Consider the following 23,965-nt stretch of genomic DNA (forward strand, 5'->3'; position numbering starts at 1 on the left):
TTGATTTTATAGTAACTGAAAAAAACAATTTTTTTTATACATCATTACTGATTGATATTAATATTTACATATAAATTTGTTTTTTTTATTTTTTTTATTTGAATAGGTACCTACATCAAACTTAGGTACTATTGAAATTTTTTTATATAATATAAATATATGAGAGACGTAATGAGCTCTTTAAAAGGCACGTTTTCCAGTTCGCTACTCGATTTCGGTTGTAATTTACTAAACATATTAAACATATTATATATTGTGTATGTATCACAAAACAAAATATGTAGGTACGGGTATTATTATAACAATTGTTAAGATGAAAATATGAAATAAAAGGGAAAATAATATATAATATATAGGTATGTTTATAAAATATGTCGTCGCAATAAAACCACGAGTTGAAAGGAAAATATGAGATCACTCAAACGCGGCATGCATTGGTAACGGGTGTGGTGGTAATTTAAAAAAAATAGGAATTTATGTGGGTATATAAACTATAAAGTATCCCCTAGAGTTCGTCAAAACGTTGAAAATATTTACAACCCTGAGACGTTTATAACGTAAAACAAAAAAAATACAATATATATGTATATTAGATTTACGTACCTACCTATACCTACAATTTAATTAGGTTTCTCGCATTTGCGTATTATATTTCTGTCTCATGTAGTCATCGCGTATAATTCAAAAGAACGTTTTACTGAATACAAAACACATTTATATGTATAATGCATTTATATACATGAGGTAGAAATAAAAGGTAGTATAACGTTGCTTTGTCTCTAGATATTTAGTATTTTTTGTGGTTTCATGTATAGTTATAATCATATTTTGTATATATAACTTATATAACTTTATAATATAAATGTCGACGTTTTTATTAGTGCACTTGAATAATCCCACGTCATTGTTTATGATTGCATACCCTTGCCATGGAAAACAGTGAATAATACGTGGTCCAACCAAGCCTGGATTAAGGGGGGGTGGTCTAGGGGGGGCCATGGCTCCCGGGCCTCAATAGTTAAAATTTATTTAGGGGCCTCAGATTTGTCCATTACTTTTTTCGTTATAAGATATAACACTGCATAAATCACCTAAAAAAATCGATGATTTTTTAGCGAGGAAAAAAGCTTGTAAATTATAATTTATATTTATAAGGTGATACATTATTCATTATATATCGCTATGTACCTAATATCTATATATATTTATTTTTACAGGTACCTACCTAATATTAAATAATATTATATACATTTTTTTTCGGCCCCTAGGCCTCAAAATATTTTAAACCAGGCTTGGGTCCAACAAAAGGACCGCTATATAAGGTTTTACAACGGGCTTAATATATGTAAAACACTAAAGCATACGCAAATATTATTAACGTATATAGAATCTAATTATAGATAATAATATATTATAGAACCTTGTGTTAAAGCCTCGCGACTTTTATATATTCGTCTATAACTTTAAATACTTACAAGAAAAAAACATTCCTATGTATTTTTCATATTTTTAAACTACTGTTGTAACAGTATATCAGGAGCCTTGTATTCATTTTTCAAGCTTTTTGACCCAACGACTACAATTTAATTGACATTTATAGAAAAAAAACTAAACAAGTTGAAAATTTAAAATGTCCATAAACAGCTCAAAATGAATCAAAGAATTTTGAAAAGTTTAGTAGGTATAGTATAAATGATTTACATTTGGTGTAAATTTCAAGTACTTACAGCTATTAGTTTTTGAATAAGAACAAAATAAGAAAATCGTTGTACCTATGAGAATTTGTTAATTTACGGGTTTGTAATTTAAAATAAAATTTGTTACACCTATATATTACCTATATAATACAGCGATAAAATATCGTTTGGGTTTTTATCAATATGAGAATTTGGGATTGTAGTTAGTGGGCATATATTATCTAAAAAATGTGCTTGGCAAAAAATTATTGTGTGCTTCCTACTCCCAAAAATGAGATACATGTATATCGACGGTATTTTGTTAAAAGGGCGTTTACCACTAAAAATCGAAAAATACGTTTTTGGTATCAAAATTTTCAGAAAAATCACGAAAATAATCTGGTATAAAGGCGTATACGTCTACGAAAAAATAAGATAACAATACCGAAAACAATATATCCAGACGATATATGATATATTATATATGTATTATAAAATTCGAATATATAGGTACAGCGCCGTACAAGTGTTACTGACCATTCAACACTTGCGATACATACAATATAATTTATGGGTGGTCTTACTTGTCTTGAGTCGTCTGAGGAGCACTATACATACAAATATTATAATAGTGATAGCACCTACCTATATTTAATGATAAATCGTTGCATTTGGAAAATTGAATAAATATATGCAATATACATACATATATACTTGCTGCAATATTGTAGGTACGGTGGAGTGATGACTAATAATTGATTTAAATATGTTCAGTTGCGGCACAACCATATATTTTAGTCACTGGCCGAATATACCTCCTGAGGCCTCTCACCCACAGCTTTCAAGTTTTAACAGTTCCCCGTGTTAGCTGTGGCGGAGGACATAATATATACTACAGTAAAACCTCCTTATAACGGACAGCCTTTAAGACGGAAATCTCCTTAGAATGGAAAATAACAACGTTCCCGAATGACCTACCTATAGTATATTTTAGTCTCATCCCTATAACGAATAACTCTTTAAAAGAAAAAATTTGTTGGTCCCAAGTGATTCCGTTATAGAGAGGTTTTACTGTATATCGTATCAGGATTCACGATATACATTTTACATTATTCATCTGAGCGTGCTTCCGCGGGGGTCACATGAAGTCTCATTCTGTTTTTGATCATCAGTAGGTACCTAGGTATTTCACTTCAGTCTCCAAATAGTGATTGAACAACATAACATACTGTATATTTATTGTTTGTAAACCTACATCATACATTATGCTTTAGCGATGTTAAACAAAAACAATCGAGTGAGTAAATAGAAAGAAAAGCTTTAAAGCCCTACCAAGCTATATAATACTTTTAACATGGTCATAAACTGAAAACACTGCAGCTTTAACGGAAATAGACTATAGACATATAACTTAATTACGGTTGAAGTTGTAGAACTGTGTAAAGTTAAATGCGACAGTAAATAAAATGTTGATATTTACGTTAGATAATATTATGTTAGTTGAAACTGGATATTGTAGTAAACTCAAAATAAAGTTGTTGGACCACCAACGCTGCAGTACATTTTTAGTGTTAACGCAATATGTTTAAATTTCCCCCAAACGTATACCAGTGGGCGCACAATTATTAAGTATACACCGAAAAAATTCAAAAATACAATAATATAATCAAAATAAGTAATAACATAAATAATAAATAAATATTATTTTAATATTATCACAGAATAGGTATAATATACAATAATCTATTTGATTTGTTATTAATATTATTTTATGATGTTATGAAGCTTAAAATGCTGGTAAAATTTTTAAAATGTTCCGTGTATCATTTGTATAGGTTTTTATCAATACAAATATATACCATATATTTTTTTGTGAAACACACTTAATATAATATGATTATAATATGATATAACAATTATTATTTATTACCATCATATTATAAAACCTATAGGTCAATCTGGGTGACTTGAAACTTCGCGGTGTGACTTGAAACAGTCTCATTTTTTATTAATCATATCCGTACCTATACCTATTACATTACCAAAATGTAGTATAAGCAAACCATTCTTAGATTAACATTTTTTTTGTGTGTTTGCGATACAAAATATTCTTCCAAATCAATCAATTTCGCTTAACAAATACAAAAAAAATAATCTATTAATATTAAAATTTTGGTAATTTTAAAATCACTTTCAAACGTGTTCTAGCTTTATACAAAGAACATAAAATTGTAATATTTGTATATTTTTCATATATTGGACAGTAGTAATTGAAAATACAAAAACGACTTTTTTCGATTTTAGGTCATCAGTTACAAAAAATAAATAAATATCTTTGTAATAAATTGGACAAAATAAATAATATAATTGTATAATATTTGAATGTATAATTAATTTTGTATATAATTTTTATAATATTCATAACAAAGCAAATACATTGAATATTACATTCTGTGGTTATATACTAATTCTCTAAATATATTATACTAGCTGCCCGACCTTCCTCTAGAAGAAATCATTTTTTATAATTTAATTTAAAAACATATGACTATTTTTTGGCAATACTAATAAATAATATAATATAATTTCATATTGTAGTTACTGTTATTACTAATTTCTGAAAATTATATATCCTACATTTTGAAATCAACCACTGGAGTGGTAGATTTTATTCTTTTTATTATAGAATAGAGATAAGGTAAAAAAAAATGAAACAGTAAATTATTTGTTCAATGAATAATATATATTTCAAATGGAAAAATGCAAGTGCAAACAAATAAATAAATAAATAATAATAATAATAAATAAACAAACAAACCGGTTTCCTTCGTCTCCAAAATCAAGTTAGATTCTTATATATTATTATATAGATTATTATATCAATGAAATAATGTATAAACTTCATATAAAAAATTATTATCATTATTCCTTACTTTTAAGAAATCGTCATACCTACGACCAAATTAGAAGATGTAACTGGTAAATTTTATGAAGTTGCTCTCCCAACTTTATATAATATATAAAAGAACTAACTATGTTTCTGACTATGGTCTATGAGTAGGTATGAAATTTGGTTATTAGTTTCATTTCATGATGTAGAGGCCCGCTAAGAATTCCTGTTTGGTACAAATCGATACAAAATCTGCTGGTATAAAATGGTTGTATAATTATTATACTCAGATTTAAATGTCCAAAAGACCTCATAAATTGATTTAATATAATTTTTTTTCTTGCTATTCATAATATAAACAACATTTTTAGTGTATATTATTATGATATATGAATGATTTTCATTAGAATTAGTTAATTATACATACATATTCATATATTTTAGAAATTAATAAAAAGTCAACATCTATCCTCTATTAACCGCACTTAAATAATTTTTACGATATTTTACAGGACATGTTTTAAAAGTTATTCTATCTGCCATTAAACGTATACCTAAATTAAATTAAATGTATCTTATGTATTCATGAAAAACTAACGACAATATTAAGACAAGAGTTATGCATATCTCCATTCTTCAATGAGTACCTACAGACTATAACCATTTCATAAATAATGAAACTACTTTAATTAAAGTCCTTTAGGGTTTAAATTTATTGCAATACGCATTTATTTTAACAACATGAACCTATAGGTATTATGCCCGAAAAATATTACTTAATAATAAATGTTATCAATAAATATTTTTAATGCCTATTTTAATTGTAAATACCTACACGCGTTTTAATTAAAAGTAAATTATTTTAGTTTGTTGAAAGTTTCCTTTTTAAATTTATAGCTAAAACTAATATTATATTTTAGAAAGTTTAAAATTATACTTATAAAGTTTGAAGTTAAAGTGTATATTATACTCACTTACATTTTTAATAACATTACCAACATATTATTGTTTAATTTTGAATTGTCAACCAAATGCGGTGATTTTAAATTATCGATATTTCATAATTATCTTTACTACAACTATATTATAGTACCTATCTATAGAATGTGCGGTTTCAAACGATGCCCTTTTTAAAAATTATATACTTGGTTTAGTAGATAATATGAATGTATAAAATGTGCGTCGTCAAGCCTAGATATAGAACCACCAAACTCCACGTAAAAATATAATTTTTAAAAACAAATAAATCAGCCGAGTTAATTAGAATAAACTGAGTCTGAGACGTCTGAGTGTTCACTATAATTGCAACAACTCCCCTGTAGTGTACACTAATAGGTACATTGTATATATTTTATACTGAATACCTTATATTAATAATAATAATGAAAAACAAAATCGATTACTGTTTGGTACTAGCTGTGCGGTACACTCGTCGGTATTCATGAGTATAATATACAATATGATGATAATTTATGTTTTAAATCTGCATCAATGGCGCACGCAGAACATCCACTTAAAATAAATACATTCGAATTCAACACTGCAAATAAACCGTTAGGGGTTAAGGGTGGAAACACAATGAATACATAAACGATATATTATTCCGTAGTGCCCAAAATTTCCATGTTTATATGTACGACAAATTATATTACAACGACCGAGTAAATGTCAGTCGCGACTGTATACTGTATAGTACACCCGGCAAAGTGTATAATAATATTTGTATTGTTAAACATAGCGTGTTTATAGTAATATAATAGGTATACTATGTCATAATATAATTACAGATAACAGTTCCAGATTAACACTCAGGAGTTAGAGCTAAAGGGTCCATAGCCCGGTACACAGTTTATGAGAACGTTAAAACTAAGACAGATATAGTCTTTTAAGTACCTATCTACCTAACACCTAATGAAATATTCACCAATTCTGCAATTATTATCAGTATTAAATAATGGAAAAATATTGATTCCTATATTATGTATAGTCAAATTTAGATTGGTATTGGAAAATATTGGAGCGCCTAAACTCTCAATCCTGCCCTGTGATAGGTATAATAATATAATATGAACCTACATTATTTATAATAAACTTTTGACGTGTTGTGCATCTAAAATATTCTAAATATTACTCGATTCGACACGCCATTGTATAATCAACAAACTATAAATATTTGTTAGTTTAACTTATATCCATTCAACAGCTTGATTTAAGTGAAATCAACACTAATATTCCTTGTGTGTACTACGTATAGTCATGATGTACCTATATAACTATTTTCGCACTACTCTGATCGAATACGTGTATAATACCTACTATGTCCCGCAGATTATTGCAAATAGAAAATGGGAAATAAAAATCCAGCCTATTACTATTTAATAGTTATTTACTTATATATTATTTAATAGTATATTGGCCTCATAGTATATATGACTTCAACTACTATAAATTATTATTCGTAGGTCCCGTCAAAAAACCTTTAATATCGAATATAATAATATCATCTCGGCTAGTGGCGTAAATTTGATTTGTAACGGCACAATGGAATAATGTTCCAAACACTAGCCTTATCTTCGTGGGTAGAACGTGGCTTAAATTTTCCAGAACGATAATTTTACGCCAGCAGGTTTCAGATATCCTATGCGGTGGTGCTTGTGCCTCATTTGCACAGACAATATTCATGCCATTGATCCTGGCGAGATGCACGAAATACGTAATAATCATTCATAAGGCCGTCGCCCGAGGTGGTTCATTTGTAGGCAGCTAGTGTTTCATCGGTTCTTAAATGTATATACAGTTTACGTAGCTGCAGGGTGTCACATTTTATGCATGTCACGATAAGTTACATAGGAATTATTATTAAATGTATCATTTCAATGTGAAATTGTTTGATTTTCGTGATACACTCGCCGTATATTATATTGTAGTATTGTATAATATAAATGTGAGACTCCGTGTACAAAATATGACATCTTCATATAACGTAACGTTTCGACGTAACGAGGCATCGAGAGGAAAATCCCAAGTCTTTGTACACACCGATCAAAAAATTCCAATAATATTATGTATATCACATATCGTACGAGTCCTGCAGTGCTTTTTCGTGGAAGGCTGACTTTTCGAGGTAGCGTTATAAATTATTTTCGTTTGCATTTGTAAAATATGTGATTATTGGTTCCTGCAAAAATACCAAGAATTTCTGTAGCCCGCCCTACAACTTACTATACTAGCCTTGCAGATATAAAATATAATATAAATAGGTAGATACACTGGAAAAATTAATTGAATTCAGAAGTCAAATAAATAGATGAAAATATGTATAATATAGCAACTTATCCGTCGTATTATATATGTGTATCGTAAATATTAGGGGTGGTGGACTTTTTTATGGTCACGAGTCAACATTTTGTAATTAATGCTCAAAAAATAATAAATGTTTGTGATGATCGAATACACATGGATGTTGCGTGAATTATTAAAAAATTTAAATAATCATAAAGTATTTAGGTGGAAAATTTTTTTTTTTATCATCTCCTTTTTAATTGGAATTGAACATCCCCGACCGCCGTCGGCAACTATGAACCATTCCATTATAATAATTAATATGTTTAATTTGATCGATGTCCTCGTTTATTGTTGGATATTATATATTATTATACTTAAGTAAATATTTTATGTAAACGTTCAACCATTATAATCTGGCAATCAAATTCTCTGAAATAATACTGATGACTGACAAAGTAATATATAGATACAAAAAATACTTATATTAATTGTTTACATAAAGAATATTTAGTAATAAAATAAATTCGGTAGTTTAAAATGTAACAAAATTCTTCGAAAAAATATTTATTTAGTAAGTGGATGTCACTCTGCTGTACAGCAGGTTACATGTGGGTCAATGTATAATGGATTGTATTAAACTTAAATTCAATGATATAATATCATTGTATAAAAAAAAAATTTCCTGGACGCCGGGCGGACACGATTTGTCAGTCTGGATATTTTATATTGTTATTATTTATTATAGCGTGCAAGTTAAATTAATATGATAGTATTATTATTTTTTATTAGTTTCTATGGTGATAACTAAAGCGTTAAAAATTAAAATTCAATTTTTAACGGCTTTTCGTAATTAGTCGGTGGTTTTTTCCAAGGCATTAAAGAACTATTGGGAAAAATTGAAAGATGACCTTTCTTAGGTACCATCTTGATTCAATTTTCTAAAATATAAGGTACTATATGCTTAAATCGAAGCACTCCTTCTGGTAGACATTTTCCAAACAGGACAAAAAAAATAAAAATAAATACCATTGAAAAACCACTAGCTTCCTCGCTCCGCTCAGAATCTAAAAGAAGTTAGTGCCTACTGGACTATTATTTGGAATTGAACAATTCTTCCATAATCAATTTAGTTTCAGAAAAGTCAAGGGCACTGACCAATCTATAGGTAGTGTAACTTAACTTAGATATATCACCTTAGAATAAGAATAAAGTGTGCTACAATTTATCTAAAGATCTGACTAAAGCCTTCGGCACAGACGACAATAATATATTATTAAATAAAACTATCGATAGTTACATAGGGATACTCGGCTCTGTTCTTTCTTTTTTTACGTCCTACCTAAATAATAGGAAACAAATAGTAAAAATTAATGATTATATTACTCATGAGCTGACAACAAAGTATCTACTGAAGGTATGATGTTATCCTCGGTTCTATATTTTTATATTCAATATTCAACTAAATTATATAAAATCACTTTATATCGAAAAAATAAGTAATACCTATGCTGCACTGATGACACGGCACTAATTTGTATGAGTAAATACTTGGAATGAAGATTTTCAAAATATTAAGACAGATATTCTAAAACATTAGAACGGACTCTCAGCCGTCTTAGTGAGGCCCAGTAAGTTAATCTCCAGCGTAATACGTTTTATATTATTTGAAATTTTGTAGGGGCTTGCTACCTGCATGAATATTTTTCTCACGTGTAATCGGAAGTAGAATATTTGATATTTTTCATCTGATAGTAATTATTTAAATAAGACCAGAAATTTAACACCGCAGGGTGTCCATTGACATGTGGGTGGAATACACGCGTATTCATTGCAAAGTAAAATGATTAGGTATGATATAGATCACATTTTCACAGTACAAAAACAAATGAAAATGAGTTTGTAGCATACTTCTAACAAATTAATATTTTATTAATTTTTTTTATTATTGGTCTTAAGCCCGGGAACTGAGGCCATTAACTGTAGGATGGTATTGTAGATAGAGCTTTTGGGACGGTAGGGAACGGTCGGAGGAACACATTTTTATGTTTGGCAGAATTTTCAAGTGGGCATCTGTAGGTATCTGCCATGCCCGGGTGGGGGATGACGACTTCTCTCTCCAGACACCGTGACTGCCCGAAGAGAAGTGCCACCCGTGACCGAGGTTCGAACCAGCGACGGTGCGCGTCGCAACTGACACCATAGTACCCCCCAAAAAATTAATATTGATATTATGATTTTTAAGTTTTTTGATAACATATTTAGGACTTAGGTACCTACTTCATTTTGTTTTGAAATAAAATTCGAAAACTCATTATTTTCTTGATAAAAGTATAATACACTGCAATATGTAACATTATTACAAAATTAATTTATTATCTTCTCTATCAGATTTTGATTGTTTATCTCCTAAACTGATTATGTACATATTTAATAAAATATACAAAATTAATTATCTACAGTTGTGTTCATGATGATAATAACCGTTTGTTGAATAAAAACTTGATAAGTATACCTAGTATATCTAATTTTCTAGCGTTCAACATAATATTATAAAAATAAAAGTATCTGATGGTTATCATATTGCAATATGACAACCATGGCAAATATGTTATAATATAACAAAATATTCTCCATTATTTAATACTAAAGTTAGAAACTACTTAAATTGAATAAATGAAAATACGAAGTTATTATTGTTTATTGAGTTCAATAGTTGTATTGATAACGAATGGTAAATTAATTTTTTTTCTCCGAAATAACCAACTTCATTTATTCCAAAAACTATCATTTACACATCTGACTTCTGAGTTTAAAAACTACTATCTAAAGTAAGTTTTCTTAAATATTTCTATTTTGTTTATACTTTAAAGTTTTTAATGTAATACCTATCTAATAAGAAAAATTACTTAAAATATAGAGAAATATAAAAAGCATATTTTAGCTACACCCGAAATGATTTTTAAAAATATGATAAAAAATGTTTACAATCTCAAGATTTTAAAAAGTGTAATCTTTTCTGTTTTAGAAATAGACTACTCATATAGTTAGAAAATTGAGTAAAAATTTGAAATTATACTTTATTAAAATAACAAATTCCCGAACTTAAATAAAATTTATAAAAATGTATTATTCAATATTGTTATTTACTACGCAATATAATTTCAGTGTTAGATTATTTCCTACCCGCACATAGCACATATAAAAGTAGGTAGAAAATTATTATTAATACATTGTTTAAAATGTATTAGGTACGTTTACAAAATCCGACACGAGGTGTTAATTCTATGTTCTGGATGAAACATATTTAGGTAGGTCGTAGGTAAGTACCTATGTCATATATAGTATATATTATATATAGCTATAACTACCTCACTAAAATAGTTTCTCCTTTTATTTTCATTACATAGGTACTGTACTTACCAAAAACATTTTCAAATTTCATTACCGAAAATGGAATTTATAAATAAAGAGGTAGATAACTGATAATATAATATCGTGCATGGTGTATATGCTATTTTATCACAACAGTAATCATGGTTGATTTTTTAGAAAAAGAAAAAATGTTACTACTAAAACTATCAATCTACAAAGTAAACACGTAATGAGACAAAGGGCCGCAACTATATACGTTGTAATATTAGAAAATTCAGAACCTTTTAACTGGAAAATAGTTTGAGCGAATCGACACGAAAAGCATAAAAATAAAATAGGTACCTATACGAAACTTGATTTTAAAGAGTAAACATTCCGAAACCAGTGAATCGGTAAATTGAAAACGCACATCGCGTACACATAGGTACATGAGTGGTGGCTCAACCTTGGATTTATGTGTGTACCTATAAAAAAATAAATTGCAAATCAATTTTTTTAATTAAATTAATATCCTATTAAATTTATGGTTTATATCATTTTTTGATCTGATATTTTACCGTTACAAAACCTATTGATTTTCACGCTGTCATCCTTTCCAATGACTTCCAACCGTTTAACACATATAGTACCTACCTATACGTATGTGCTGCAGCTAAATTAGATGCGTAGGTAATACTAAACAAAATTAACACTCGACTAGTCGATAATTATAATAATATATATGTATACAGTATAATCGATAGTTAAGGTGTACAAATATCAGATTCTTTCAGCTCTCTGATTTGGGCGTTTGCGTTTATAATAATATAAAACAAAACAATCGATAGTAATAGTGACGAAGCGTAAGAAATTAATGAGATCTAATGCATTCTTTACACACTACCTATGCACTAAGCATAATGGGTATATATATATTATCTACGTACTAAGTGGTTTTTGTTTCTCCTGAAAATTAATCGAATATACTATCGGCAGAGACGCTGAGTATAAGTTTGGCGATTTCAGGTGAATTTTTTGTTTTTGATTTTCATAAAACTTTAGACGTGAAAGCAAATTAAATATAATTTAAACCATCCAATATCCATCATAATAATATATTATACCTAATGCAAATAAATATACTATACATTTTAAATATAGGTGACAAGCACGGATTTAGAGTGAAGATTTGCGATAGTAGGACTCGTAGGAGTCATTCGTTTAAAACGTATAACCATTAATCACCTGCTATGTCATTAAATTTCTCTATTTTATTTTATATAACATAATAATATTATGATATTTTATTTATCAACGATTTAAATACACTCAACCGCCTATAACCGCCTAAAATATTGGGAAACATATTATATTTATACCATGGTCGTCCGTATGTATTAATTTAGATTCTACTGCTGCAGGTATTCCACGCACGAGGGACATATCGACTACATTGTATGCGTATAATACTTTTATGTTATTATAATAGGTAGGTAGGTAGCATGCGTTTTGCATTTTGAATTCAAATGTTTGGACAACTTTTGCCGTTTTACCATCAAATATTATAATATACCTCGCCGAGAGTGTATTGTATATCGAGTTCACCGCGAAAACAGATCTACATAATATGTAGTATATATACTACACGTTATATACACACACACACACACACACACACACACACGAATAACACTTGGCATTACATTGTATATAGGGCAATATAGGTATAGTATTCCGTCGTGGCGTGTGGGTATAAAACCGAGGGAATATGTAAATAAGCCCGATGCCCAAAGACCGGTAAAAATCTATTCTATAGACTGTAAACATCCAACAATATAGGTATATATAATATAATATAAGCGGCGGATGAATGTTTGCGTTATACCTATATTATGTATTATTGAAATTGGTACCTGCCGATATTTATATGAGATTCGATGGTGCACGTGATGCGTTCGCAGGCGCCGCAGTGGGCGACGACCGTCTTTTGAACACCATCAAAATTAAAACATCCTCCCACCTTCCAGTGTACTATAAATTATAATAATAATATAATATCCGGCGTATAATATTATATTACAACGATGCTCAGATTCGACTTGAACGGAGTTTTTCCGCGTCGTGGTTCATCCGCGGTGGATCGTCAATCGTCCCCGAACACATTTTATAGCCTGCTGCAACCGAGAAAGTTAATAATAGTATAGCGTTTAAAATAAATACGTTCAAAAGAAACCTCTCTCTGTGAAATTGTATTGCTTTTCTTTGCGAACAACCCTCTCCGCTAGGACTCGCAACCGACCTGTAAAACGGTATACGTTATTTATCACTTCGCGGCGCGGACTCGGGTGTGTACAATTTATTTGATCGTTCTGTAGTTTAATCGAGTGTTTGTCGTTTTAAACTGTACGATAACAATAATAATTGAATTCCGACCGGTAAGCCGCCGGGTTTTACTGAATGCCGTTTTATTCGACAAAAACGAGTAAAGACAATAATATAATATATTATACATACGCAGTAACAGTTTTTTCTTTATTCTGAACTCGGTCTGCCATTGGTCGATCATCAACTACATTTCCCCGTACAAACTATGGGGAAGCTGCAGCTATATAATATTATATACGTCATATAATAATGTTATAGCAGGAAAACTAGTATTTTTTCCGACGTGTTGCAATAACCAGGAAAGCGTTGTGGATAAGTTCAGTATGGTAATACTGAGCACAAGTAAACAACGATCAATATGTATAAATGAATATACAGTATAATATATAATAGATATATCATCTATAAATCATTAAAACCCCATCAGCCATCAGTGTCACGCATATCCGGGAGGTTTCATTTTAAATCGCAGGGATAATTCTAATTTTATTAATATATGAATATTTTAATGGCTTCACAAATGGAAAGTCACAGGAATTTGAATTTAAACAAATATGTACTAATTTACGGGCGATTTCATTTCAGACTGATGGCCGAAGGGTCGAAACTTTCTGGAATTGCGACCCTTCTCCCTCGGAGGACTGCATCACCACTCGCATTGCGATTATTAGATCGCCATTTTACGATAATTTGACGTTGGAGGTAATTTTTTAAAGAACTGGCTTTACTTATAAGTAACAATAATATTGTTGGTTTAACTATAATAGTACAAAAAAAACCACTAAAATAACACAATAAAACTTTTTTTTTAATATATTAAATTATTAAAAAGGGATTTGCTATTAAAAACAATGATAAACGAGAAAATGCTGGTATACGTTAATATGTATAGGTATACGAAAATGTTTAACAATAATTATCAATCTTGTACAATACATGAATACAGTATGTTTTAAAAACGCGTCCGATGTATATTCGACGTTGGATGTGTAATTGCATAACATAATATATTTAACAATTAAAATTGAATTCAATTTATTATTATGCATTGTCAAACGCAAAAAACATTTTACCATTATAATAAAGTACCTATACATTCAATTGTGTTAAGAGCCAAGAGGTTGTCCACGCGTGACTCTTACTTTATTGGCATAATGTACACAATAATTTGTATTCAAGTCTCGTAATAAACTTTAAAAGTAGTAGACTTAAAAAAAAAAATTATTTTGATACCATGAACCTGCCTACTAATATATACGACATAGGTACGTACCCATCTAATGGTATTATTTTATTTAATAATGAGTAAATACATTTTTTAAAATACAATTTTTTACAATAATATGCACTTTTCCGAAAAACAACAATACTTACTCACAATAATCGGTACTATTAAAAAAAAAAATCAATATTACTTTTTGTTATAATGATTGAAAAGTTGTATAATATACCAGGAGTATATTTTTGTTAAATATTGTTTTTAAATTGTTTCTATTATTATAATGAATAACTAGAACATGGGTACATGATATATTAAAATTGTTTACATTATGGCATCCTCTTAGCGTTTGATTAACAAGCCAACTAAAATGAATACGTTATCTTAAAGTACATAATATTGAAATTAAAAATGTAAACGATACAATACAACGGAACATCATACATTTGATTAAATTAACTTCTTACAGGTATAATAATCTTAACAATAATGATTTTTAGGGAATACTTAATATTAAATAAAAACAAATCATACAATCGTAGGTATTAGTACAATATTAAAGTAAAAATTAATAACAATGTTGTTTTGTACAACGCATGATGTTACTAGTATACCTACTTACAGGATTTTGTTAATACATTTAAACGTAAACGATATTTATTTAGGAGAAATAATCGTACAATATAGGTATAATATATAGAAATAAATAATTTGAAAAAAAATACATGTTGATGAATAGATTTGAAAAAAAAATAGTTTGATTCTAAGACCTAAACATCGCATGACGACGACTTTGATAAAAAAAAAAGTTTATTGATTACCTATAGGTATAAAGATTCGACTAAACACGAGTTACAGTATTTTTAAGTAACTACACTCTACCTTATATAAATAATATACATTATGATGGCGTTGAGAGTCATTAAAGACAATTTATTATGAAAGTTGACGAATATAATATGTTTTAAATACTATAAGAATAGTGAGATAATAAAGAGCGAGAGAAAGAGATAAATTTAAAAATAGTTAACACTAATTACATTGAGCTTTAATCGAAATAAAATGCTATATTATATTATGGCGAATAAAAAAAAAAAAGAGTAATAATTATACAACTTTTAATTAATTTATAATAAAATATTGGCTCCGTTATCACAACATTAAAGCAAGGATTGTTATGTTACTTCTTATGCATCATTGCCGTTGTATAATATTATATATTAATATATATGAGCACTCAACTTCCGTTAACCGAATCCAGCGACGACGAATATACAATAAGATCAGTCGTCGACGCGTACATATATATAATAATAAAATATTAATTATTATATTATTATAACATTATTTATCAACATATATATATTTATTAAAACGACCCTGATCCTAACCCAAAGTGAAAAAAGTTTTTAAAAAAAAAACGGTTATATGATTGTTCTTGATCCAATCAATCAACAAGTGCGCGTGTGTTTTGTGTATGTATGTATGTATGATTGTATGTATGCATGTATGCATGCGCAGGCGCGTGCGTGTATGTGTGTGTGTGTGTGTGTGTATTTGTGTGTATGTGTGACGGAGAGACGGTTCCACGAGAGCAAGACTGTGGTGTGGTACGAGATTTTCATTATCGTTCTATAACGATAACAATAATAACAATAATAAAAAATGAAAATGTAATAAATATAAATATAATAGACGATTATTATTACAAAAAGAAACATCGAATACCTACAAAACAGATATAGCGTGTTTAGATTTTTTTTTTTCATTTTTCCGTATTAAAAAGTCTCAAAAAAAGCGTACAGATAAACTGCAGAATGCAGACGTTTTATTTTAAAGAGCGGATATACCTATATACCTATTACCTCCTATATTATCTTATAAAGTATATTGATATTTTTTATGTGCGTGAAGTTATAATACTCTAACCCTGTGTCGAGATTAAGTCATCTAAGAAATATTTACGAAAGACGAAAAACGACAACGAGAATAAAACCGGCATTATATGTTTAGCACCAATTTTTATACGACGTAAACGAATAAGTCTAAAACGAAAAAACAGAAAAAAAATTATCGTAAAAAGAAGACATAAAATTAAAATTATTATTTATTATGCATAATACTGCGCATGTTCTCAAATGCTGTTATTGGTGGTACGTTTGCCGCTTCCTCCTTTTGTCTCATCCATCAATGACTTGATCCGGGCTCGGAGTCCGGACCAGAGTCCCGTGGGTTCCATTCCCGTGGCGTTACAGTCGGCCAGCGGGTCGTACAGGACTTGGGCCCTGTGCGGCGGGACAAGCGGGTCCTTGAGTCGGGCCAGATCGGTCTGCACACTCGCCATTTTGTCCTTGAGCAGGTTGTACGTGTGCAAGTCCAGACCGGACTTCCTGGCCTTCTTATGCACGGTGATCAGATACTGGCGGTCGCGAACGTCCGGCATCAAGTACTCCTGCGAAACGGGCACGGTCGTTGTTATTGCAAGGATAATAATATAAAAATATACACTTGCTTAGATTCGCTGCAGGTGTGCGGTCAATTAATTAATGGTTTAGTTCACGCAAGAAATTTTATTTTATTGTATTTGATTCACAAGAATTTCAACGATTTTTAAAAAATATATTTTGATATTAAATTGTTTTGAGGGGGTCCCTAAAATTAAAATAATATGATTCTATAGATTAAAGCTTATAAAATTCATCAGTGACTCTAATCGAAATTTGTTTTTTTTATTTTTGGTTCCAAATTAATATCTGCCGATTTTTTTTTGTAACATCTTTAAATAAAATAATTCGGTGTTGGTGGCAGATGCTCTAAAATTAGTTGATTATTTTTTAATTTAGGAGACCCCCAACCTCCACCCTCATACACACACACCCCACGATCCAATCTACACTTCTGCTTATTTTTTTATTGTATTCATAGGAGACTCGATTCTATAGATAATAAAAAAACCAAGTGAGCTAAAATAGGCGAGGTCAAACCATCAGTAGCTCCCTGTCTAATACGAGTGTGTTTAATATTACCCTTGCATTTTCATATAATGTCAAACAGGGTACTTGGAAAATTCATAATTATTACGTAGCTACTTGACACGTGTGTGTACCTTCGAATTGTACACTGCATGCTCAGGTACACGTTTATAATAAAATAACGTTGTGCAAGTAATTATACAAAAATAGCGATTGCGCATTCTATTCGGTACCTAGTATATTATTATATATCTATTGCTAGCACAGATGTTTTCGTCATACGACATCCTAAATCCCGCAGCCGCTGCACACGCACCGCGTCATGTTTTCTTTGTTTGTACAAAGAGAAACATTATACTATAATATATTTGGGTACCTATAATATCATAATATTATATTCGATTTTTCATAAATGTACGCTTTCACCCTATCAGCTGTTTTTATAACGATCGGAACTCACGATATAATACCTATATAGTAGTCTTTCGGGTCACTGCTGCAGCCGTCGCAAATGACCATCGTCAAGGCGGGGTCCCCGAAAATATATTTATTGCTGCATTAGCGTAATATAATACAAGATGCGTATATATACGCATAGACCTTGTTGTACGATACGCCGATGCCCTGCGATAAAGCTCCTAACCAGGAGATGCTTTCGACACCCGAACGGGTCCGCTAATAAATTTGTAGTCGTCCACGACTCGATAGCATAATATTGAGCATTATGGTCTCGTTCGTTATCAAAAACGAAATTACGAAACTCTAGAATTACACGAACGGAATGAGCCCTCCCATCATGGCTCTGCAGAAATAAATCAAGCGCAGCGCCACCGGAGTTAAAAACGGGTAGAGCGGGGTGGGGCAGGGCGAGTCCGCTGCGCGATACGCGTTTTGTATTATTTTAGGGGATGTAAAAAATGTAATCGGAAATATAATACCCGAGTGCCCACCGCAGTAAGTGCCTTACAATATTATTTACCGACACCTTCTGCTGTCAACGTTAAATTTAATTTCTCCAACAACCCGGTAAATTACTTTTGAAATATGTAACTACTATAATATAATACATATATATATACGCGCGGGCGTGACGTCAGACATTCTGACCCACTGCAGCCTTAGCACGTACAGTATCATTTTATATAATAATATATAATATATTATAAACATATAAGTACGGTGAAAGAAAACAATAAATTACAAATTTAATAACGGCCGTAATTGTTTTTTCATTTTTCCTCCCTGTTGACTATATATACCACTGTCAAAACAAATGTTTTGGCGGAATTATTATCTTATTTAAGTATTTATTTTTTTTTTTTTATTAGTTTTCAACCAAAACTTATTTAAGTATAATAGACTTAAATAAGCGCCACAACTCTATACGTAAGTAGGTCACGTGTACATGTACCAACATATTATTCACCGGCGATGAAACAAGTATTAAAGGTCATATTAATTAGGCATAATATATAATATAATACGCCTTGTAAAAAAACATTATTTACGTTTTAGCAAAGGAATTATTATTATCTACTGTACTCGAGGGTCCCTGCCTGTTAATTGTACTGGGAAAAAATTAGTAAACTCTGCACAAAAATGTTATCTTGGTGTACCTAACGATTGTCGCAGGACCATTGCCTTGGTGGCTTGGTGTATGTACCTACCAAATTCATGATTTTCAGTCCAGCAAGAAAATACAGTTGGAGGAAGTTTGAGAACCGTTATTCTTTGCTGCTGGATGAACAATGAACATGATATTAGAAAATACAACACTACTACTAACACAGCTACCGTTGCATGTCTTCCCAAATCTGGGGTCCAGATTTAAATGGACAAGGGGTACAATGTACATGTGACGATTGTCGTTATCGACATCGTACATTACTTCCTACGTTAAGTACGGCTAATATGCTGAGAGTTAGTAATGGCAAATGTATATATATGTATGCAATATATATTATGCTGACGCGATGTTTAGCACGCGTCGTGTTAATAACCGATCGGGACTCCTGGCAATCGATAGAAGCAATCTGTAGTCGGCAGTCAATAGTTTTATAGTCAAGAATTAAGAGTTATAGTGGATGGTCGATAGTGGAAGTCGATAGGTGACAACGACCTGAAGAGAACCCGCGGACGACCAGCTCAACCCACATTGGATATCGGCACCCACGACACACCATGACCCGATCGGTAACCCTCAATTATAATTTATAAGTATACCTAATACATATTAATTGATGTTCGATGAAATGATCGAAGATTCGATGTTGTAGTAATAATAATACATTAATATTTAATAACAGATACATATATATATATTATATACGTTGAGTAATTTGCTTCACATAAGGTAACCCTGATCCCTAGAAATAATATCAGAAGACAGAACGACACCTAAACAGTAGTACGAGCGAAAGGTGAAGAGGTGACGTTACAATGGTAATATAAGTTATTATGTAAAAGTCTTAAAAAATAAATCAACACTAGTTAAATCAAATATTAAAAAAAAGAAAAATTTAGATTCAATAAAAAAAATAATATAAACATATTAATATATTATATATATATATATATAAGATAAAATAATAAAACTTTTGTTAACTCGTTACTTTAATATTAATCAAATAACAATTTATTAAAAAAAATAATCACTAAATCAATCAACGTATTTACATTTTACGAGTTTGACCTAAAAATCTAAGCTACAGCCCAAGTAATCTAAAATGTATTTAATAATTAAAAATTGATGATACAGGACAAAATTAAAATTAACTATACATTATTCGGGTGGAATTAAAAAGTACAGATATTAAATTATCATATTTTTTTAATTAAAAAAATACAATATGGATATTTTTTTTAGAAAATATGGTGACAATATATTATAAAGTAAACAATGTAATACCCTCGCAAAATTTCTATAATATAATGATGAAAATATGGATAGGGTTTTGTCCTGTTTTAGTTTGAAGTCGTTAAACTACAAAAGGAACAATTGTTGCGGAACATGAAGCAGAATTTATACTTTGATGTTAATTGTTCTGTATAAGATAACAAATGCATTTTGGTCTGAAAACATTAAGTACTATATTGGATCGTGCAAAACGATATGAATTCGTGCAAAATTTTGTGATAAAATGTTTGTTTATCATATACCGCTTTGTGAGAAGAATGTTTAAAACTCGTATACATAAATTTAAGTAAAACTCGAATAAATATAAAATAGATTGTAATGGGATACGAACATAAGATTTGTTGCCACAATGATGCGATGCTTTTATCACAATTAAGTGGATTAATGATTAATGTATATTGTCATAAGCGAGCGCACGGGAGAGGCAGAAGAATTGCAGCGAGAATTTCCGCTTGCCCAAGATCATACACATTAATACGGATAATACCTACCAATTTTTGATAATACATATTTAAATAACATTAATATTATGTTCAATATTAGTATACTGGTATGCTATTTGAAAAAAGTAAATATTATATAATATTATATTAATAAGACAGCTTCAAGTTTCAACTATGGTTACTGGTTTCTTCTTTCATAATACTGACTTATAATATCGTCAACCTAATTCGCAAATCACTTAACTCCAAAATGACAACTTTTCAGGAGAGCAAAAAAAACGTTACAAACCATCCATTACCCACTTGTAACCTACTGTACAGGAGAGCGACATCCACTTACCCATATTTTTTTTTACTATACATTCTTAATAATTTTTTATCATGTCTTCTTGATTGTCAAAGATATTATTATTAAAAAGGACTTGTTGAAAACTCTTTTGGTAATTTTCTGTTCAACCTAATTCTTAACCATATAGATCCATATACTTGATTTTGTGTGAGCATTTACTTAATTAATCGTTGCCTCATATCAAGGTCTTAGCTGGGAAAGAATCGTGGGAGGTGTTTGGAGTCTATAGACCTTCTTATAATTAGCTAAGGTTTGCCTCCCCTGCTAAGAAGACCTGCGCACGTTTATGTATATTGTATAATTACTGTAAGTTAAATCAAACCATTTTTATCATAACGTAACTATTTTTAAATACTTCTACCGAATTATGTTTAAAAAAAATAATGGACCACTCTGCTGTACAGACGTACAGTAGGTATCTAGAAGGGCCAGAAGGGGTTACTGAAATGATGTGTTCAATTTGAATTCAACTACATATAATATCATTGTTTACGAAAAACGATTCAGAGTGTATTTACTGGAATAAACATATTATATTCTTCGAAGTTTTTAGAATACGATGACAATTGGATTTAACGGTAATATAATATAACTGTAAAAACTGAAAATTATAATATATTAGGTATTAAACAGTTACTTTACTAATATATGTAGATACAATAATATGTACATATGTATAGGAACGTAGTTACACAAAATATATCGTATGTTTAAGGGTGACGAGAGAGTACTAAGAGTATAAGTAAATTCAAATACATCTGCCAAAATATTGAAATAAAACCGAAATAACCAAAATCAGTAAGTACTAAGGTAAGTATTAATTTGTTTTAAAATTATGGGAATTAAATTTCTGAATTTAATATTCACCTAGCCATACACTTTTTACATGATTTATATTTAATTTAAATATGTAAATGAAATTCATGATAGTGTAACAAAAATAGTTCAAAATTTCCAATTTCAAATTACAAAATATGGCTCAAAATGAGTTAAAATATTTTGAAAATCTATGCATTATTTTGTACAGAACATGACAAAATAAAGATTTGGTAAAAATTTCAAGTATCTATGGTTATTCGTTTTTAAATAACAACAAATTAAGAAAATTTACGTCTGAAAATACTATGTAAAAAAAAAATTAACATTCATAAAAAATTATTGTTGATTTACGTTCAACTTAATATTATAATATTTTATATTATATTTATACTGTTATTATTAATACAGTAGCCGGTAATTTAATTAAAATCATATTTATTTATAATAATATACTTTAGAAGTTTCAAGTACCCACGAAAAATATTTTAAAAATATAACACAAAACTAAAATCGTTCTTCTTCATTTAAGTATCTAATTTCATTCAAGTTTGAACATAAAATAACTATAAAAAAAAACAAAATAACCTACTTACGTGGAACCTTGTTTTAAATGTTCAATCCTTGGCTATAAAAGTTGAACTTTTTATACATTTTTAACTAGAAAATCATTTTTTAATTCTAAATTTGATACATTTTGTCCAAGTTTGAATTTAAATGCCTATAAAAAAATTTTTTCCAATGTATTTTTAATATATTTCAACTGTTATTTTAAAATTATGTCAGGAGTCTCGTATTAAAAAAAAAAAATAAAAAAAAAACATTGTAAAATCAATTCGTATTGTGTTTATCCAAAAACATTCAGTCAAATTAGAACCCTAATTTGCAGATAATAAATGTATGAGGTATACAATTAAAATAATATGTGGTTTGCTCGAATATTAGAAACGACAATATTATATATTTATAATATAAAAATGGTAAATTGATTGTTCAAAAAATAGTAATAGTTTTTCTTTAAAGAAAATAGTACAATATGACAATACTATTTTCTATAGTAAATTTGTTTCAAACAAAACCTTTTAAGTGTTCTATTAGCAATAAAACATCAATAAATATTATGCTGGATGGTTTTTGTTTTTCAAAGAACAAACGTCGATAACACATGGCCATGTCCAAATCCTTTCCAATGAAAACTTAATACTTTCCCTGAATTTCGGTCAAACAAATTATTGTTTGTGATGATATACCTACCTAACCCATAATATCCCCATTATCAAAAAGGAACACGGCCGAATATTATCATCATTCCAAACATTAATCTCATAATTCCAGATCCCATTATTAATGGCATGCTTCCAAAATTCCTCGAATTTCCCACTTCTCATCTATACAGGCACAAGTGCACAACTCAACAATTTCCCAATATGAATATAGGTATACATATATTATATTATTGCTCGCATATTAGGCGTTATCCACCAATTACGTAATTCAAGTTAAATTGTATTAATCATTTATATCAGGCACCAGCTATAATATTATGTCAATTACCTAAATCGTATAATTGAAAAAATAAACATACAGGATAATGGGTTAAGAAAATTATGTTTTAATGGTTTCATATCACAATAATTATTGTGATTAAATATGATACACTTA

The 23,965-nt window shown here is 29.6% G+C and overlaps 1 protein-coding gene across 1 annotated transcript in view; it reads right to left on the minus strand.

Moving 5' to 3' along the window:
• Positions 1-14,374: 14,374 nt before the first annotated feature.
• The window catches only part of LOC100166457 (calcium uniporter protein, mitochondrial), an 82,640-nt gene continuing 73,049 nt past the window's right edge, over positions 14,375-23,965 (minus strand). Inside the window, exon 6 of the mRNA XM_008186989.3 lies at positions 14,375-17,258. Within this exon, the coding sequence (XP_008185211.1) occupies positions 16,941-17,258 (318 nt within the window). The 3' untranslated portion in view covers positions 14,375-16,940. The remainder of the gene's footprint in view (positions 17,259-23,965) is intronic.

The sequence above is a fragment of the Acyrthosiphon pisum genome, chromosome A1 (assembly GCF_005508785.2).
Source record: "Acyrthosiphon pisum isolate AL4f chromosome A1, pea_aphid_22Mar2018_4r6ur, whole genome shotgun sequence".
NCBI classification, from domain to species: domain Eukaryota; kingdom Metazoa; phylum Arthropoda; class Insecta; order Hemiptera; family Aphididae; genus Acyrthosiphon; species Acyrthosiphon pisum.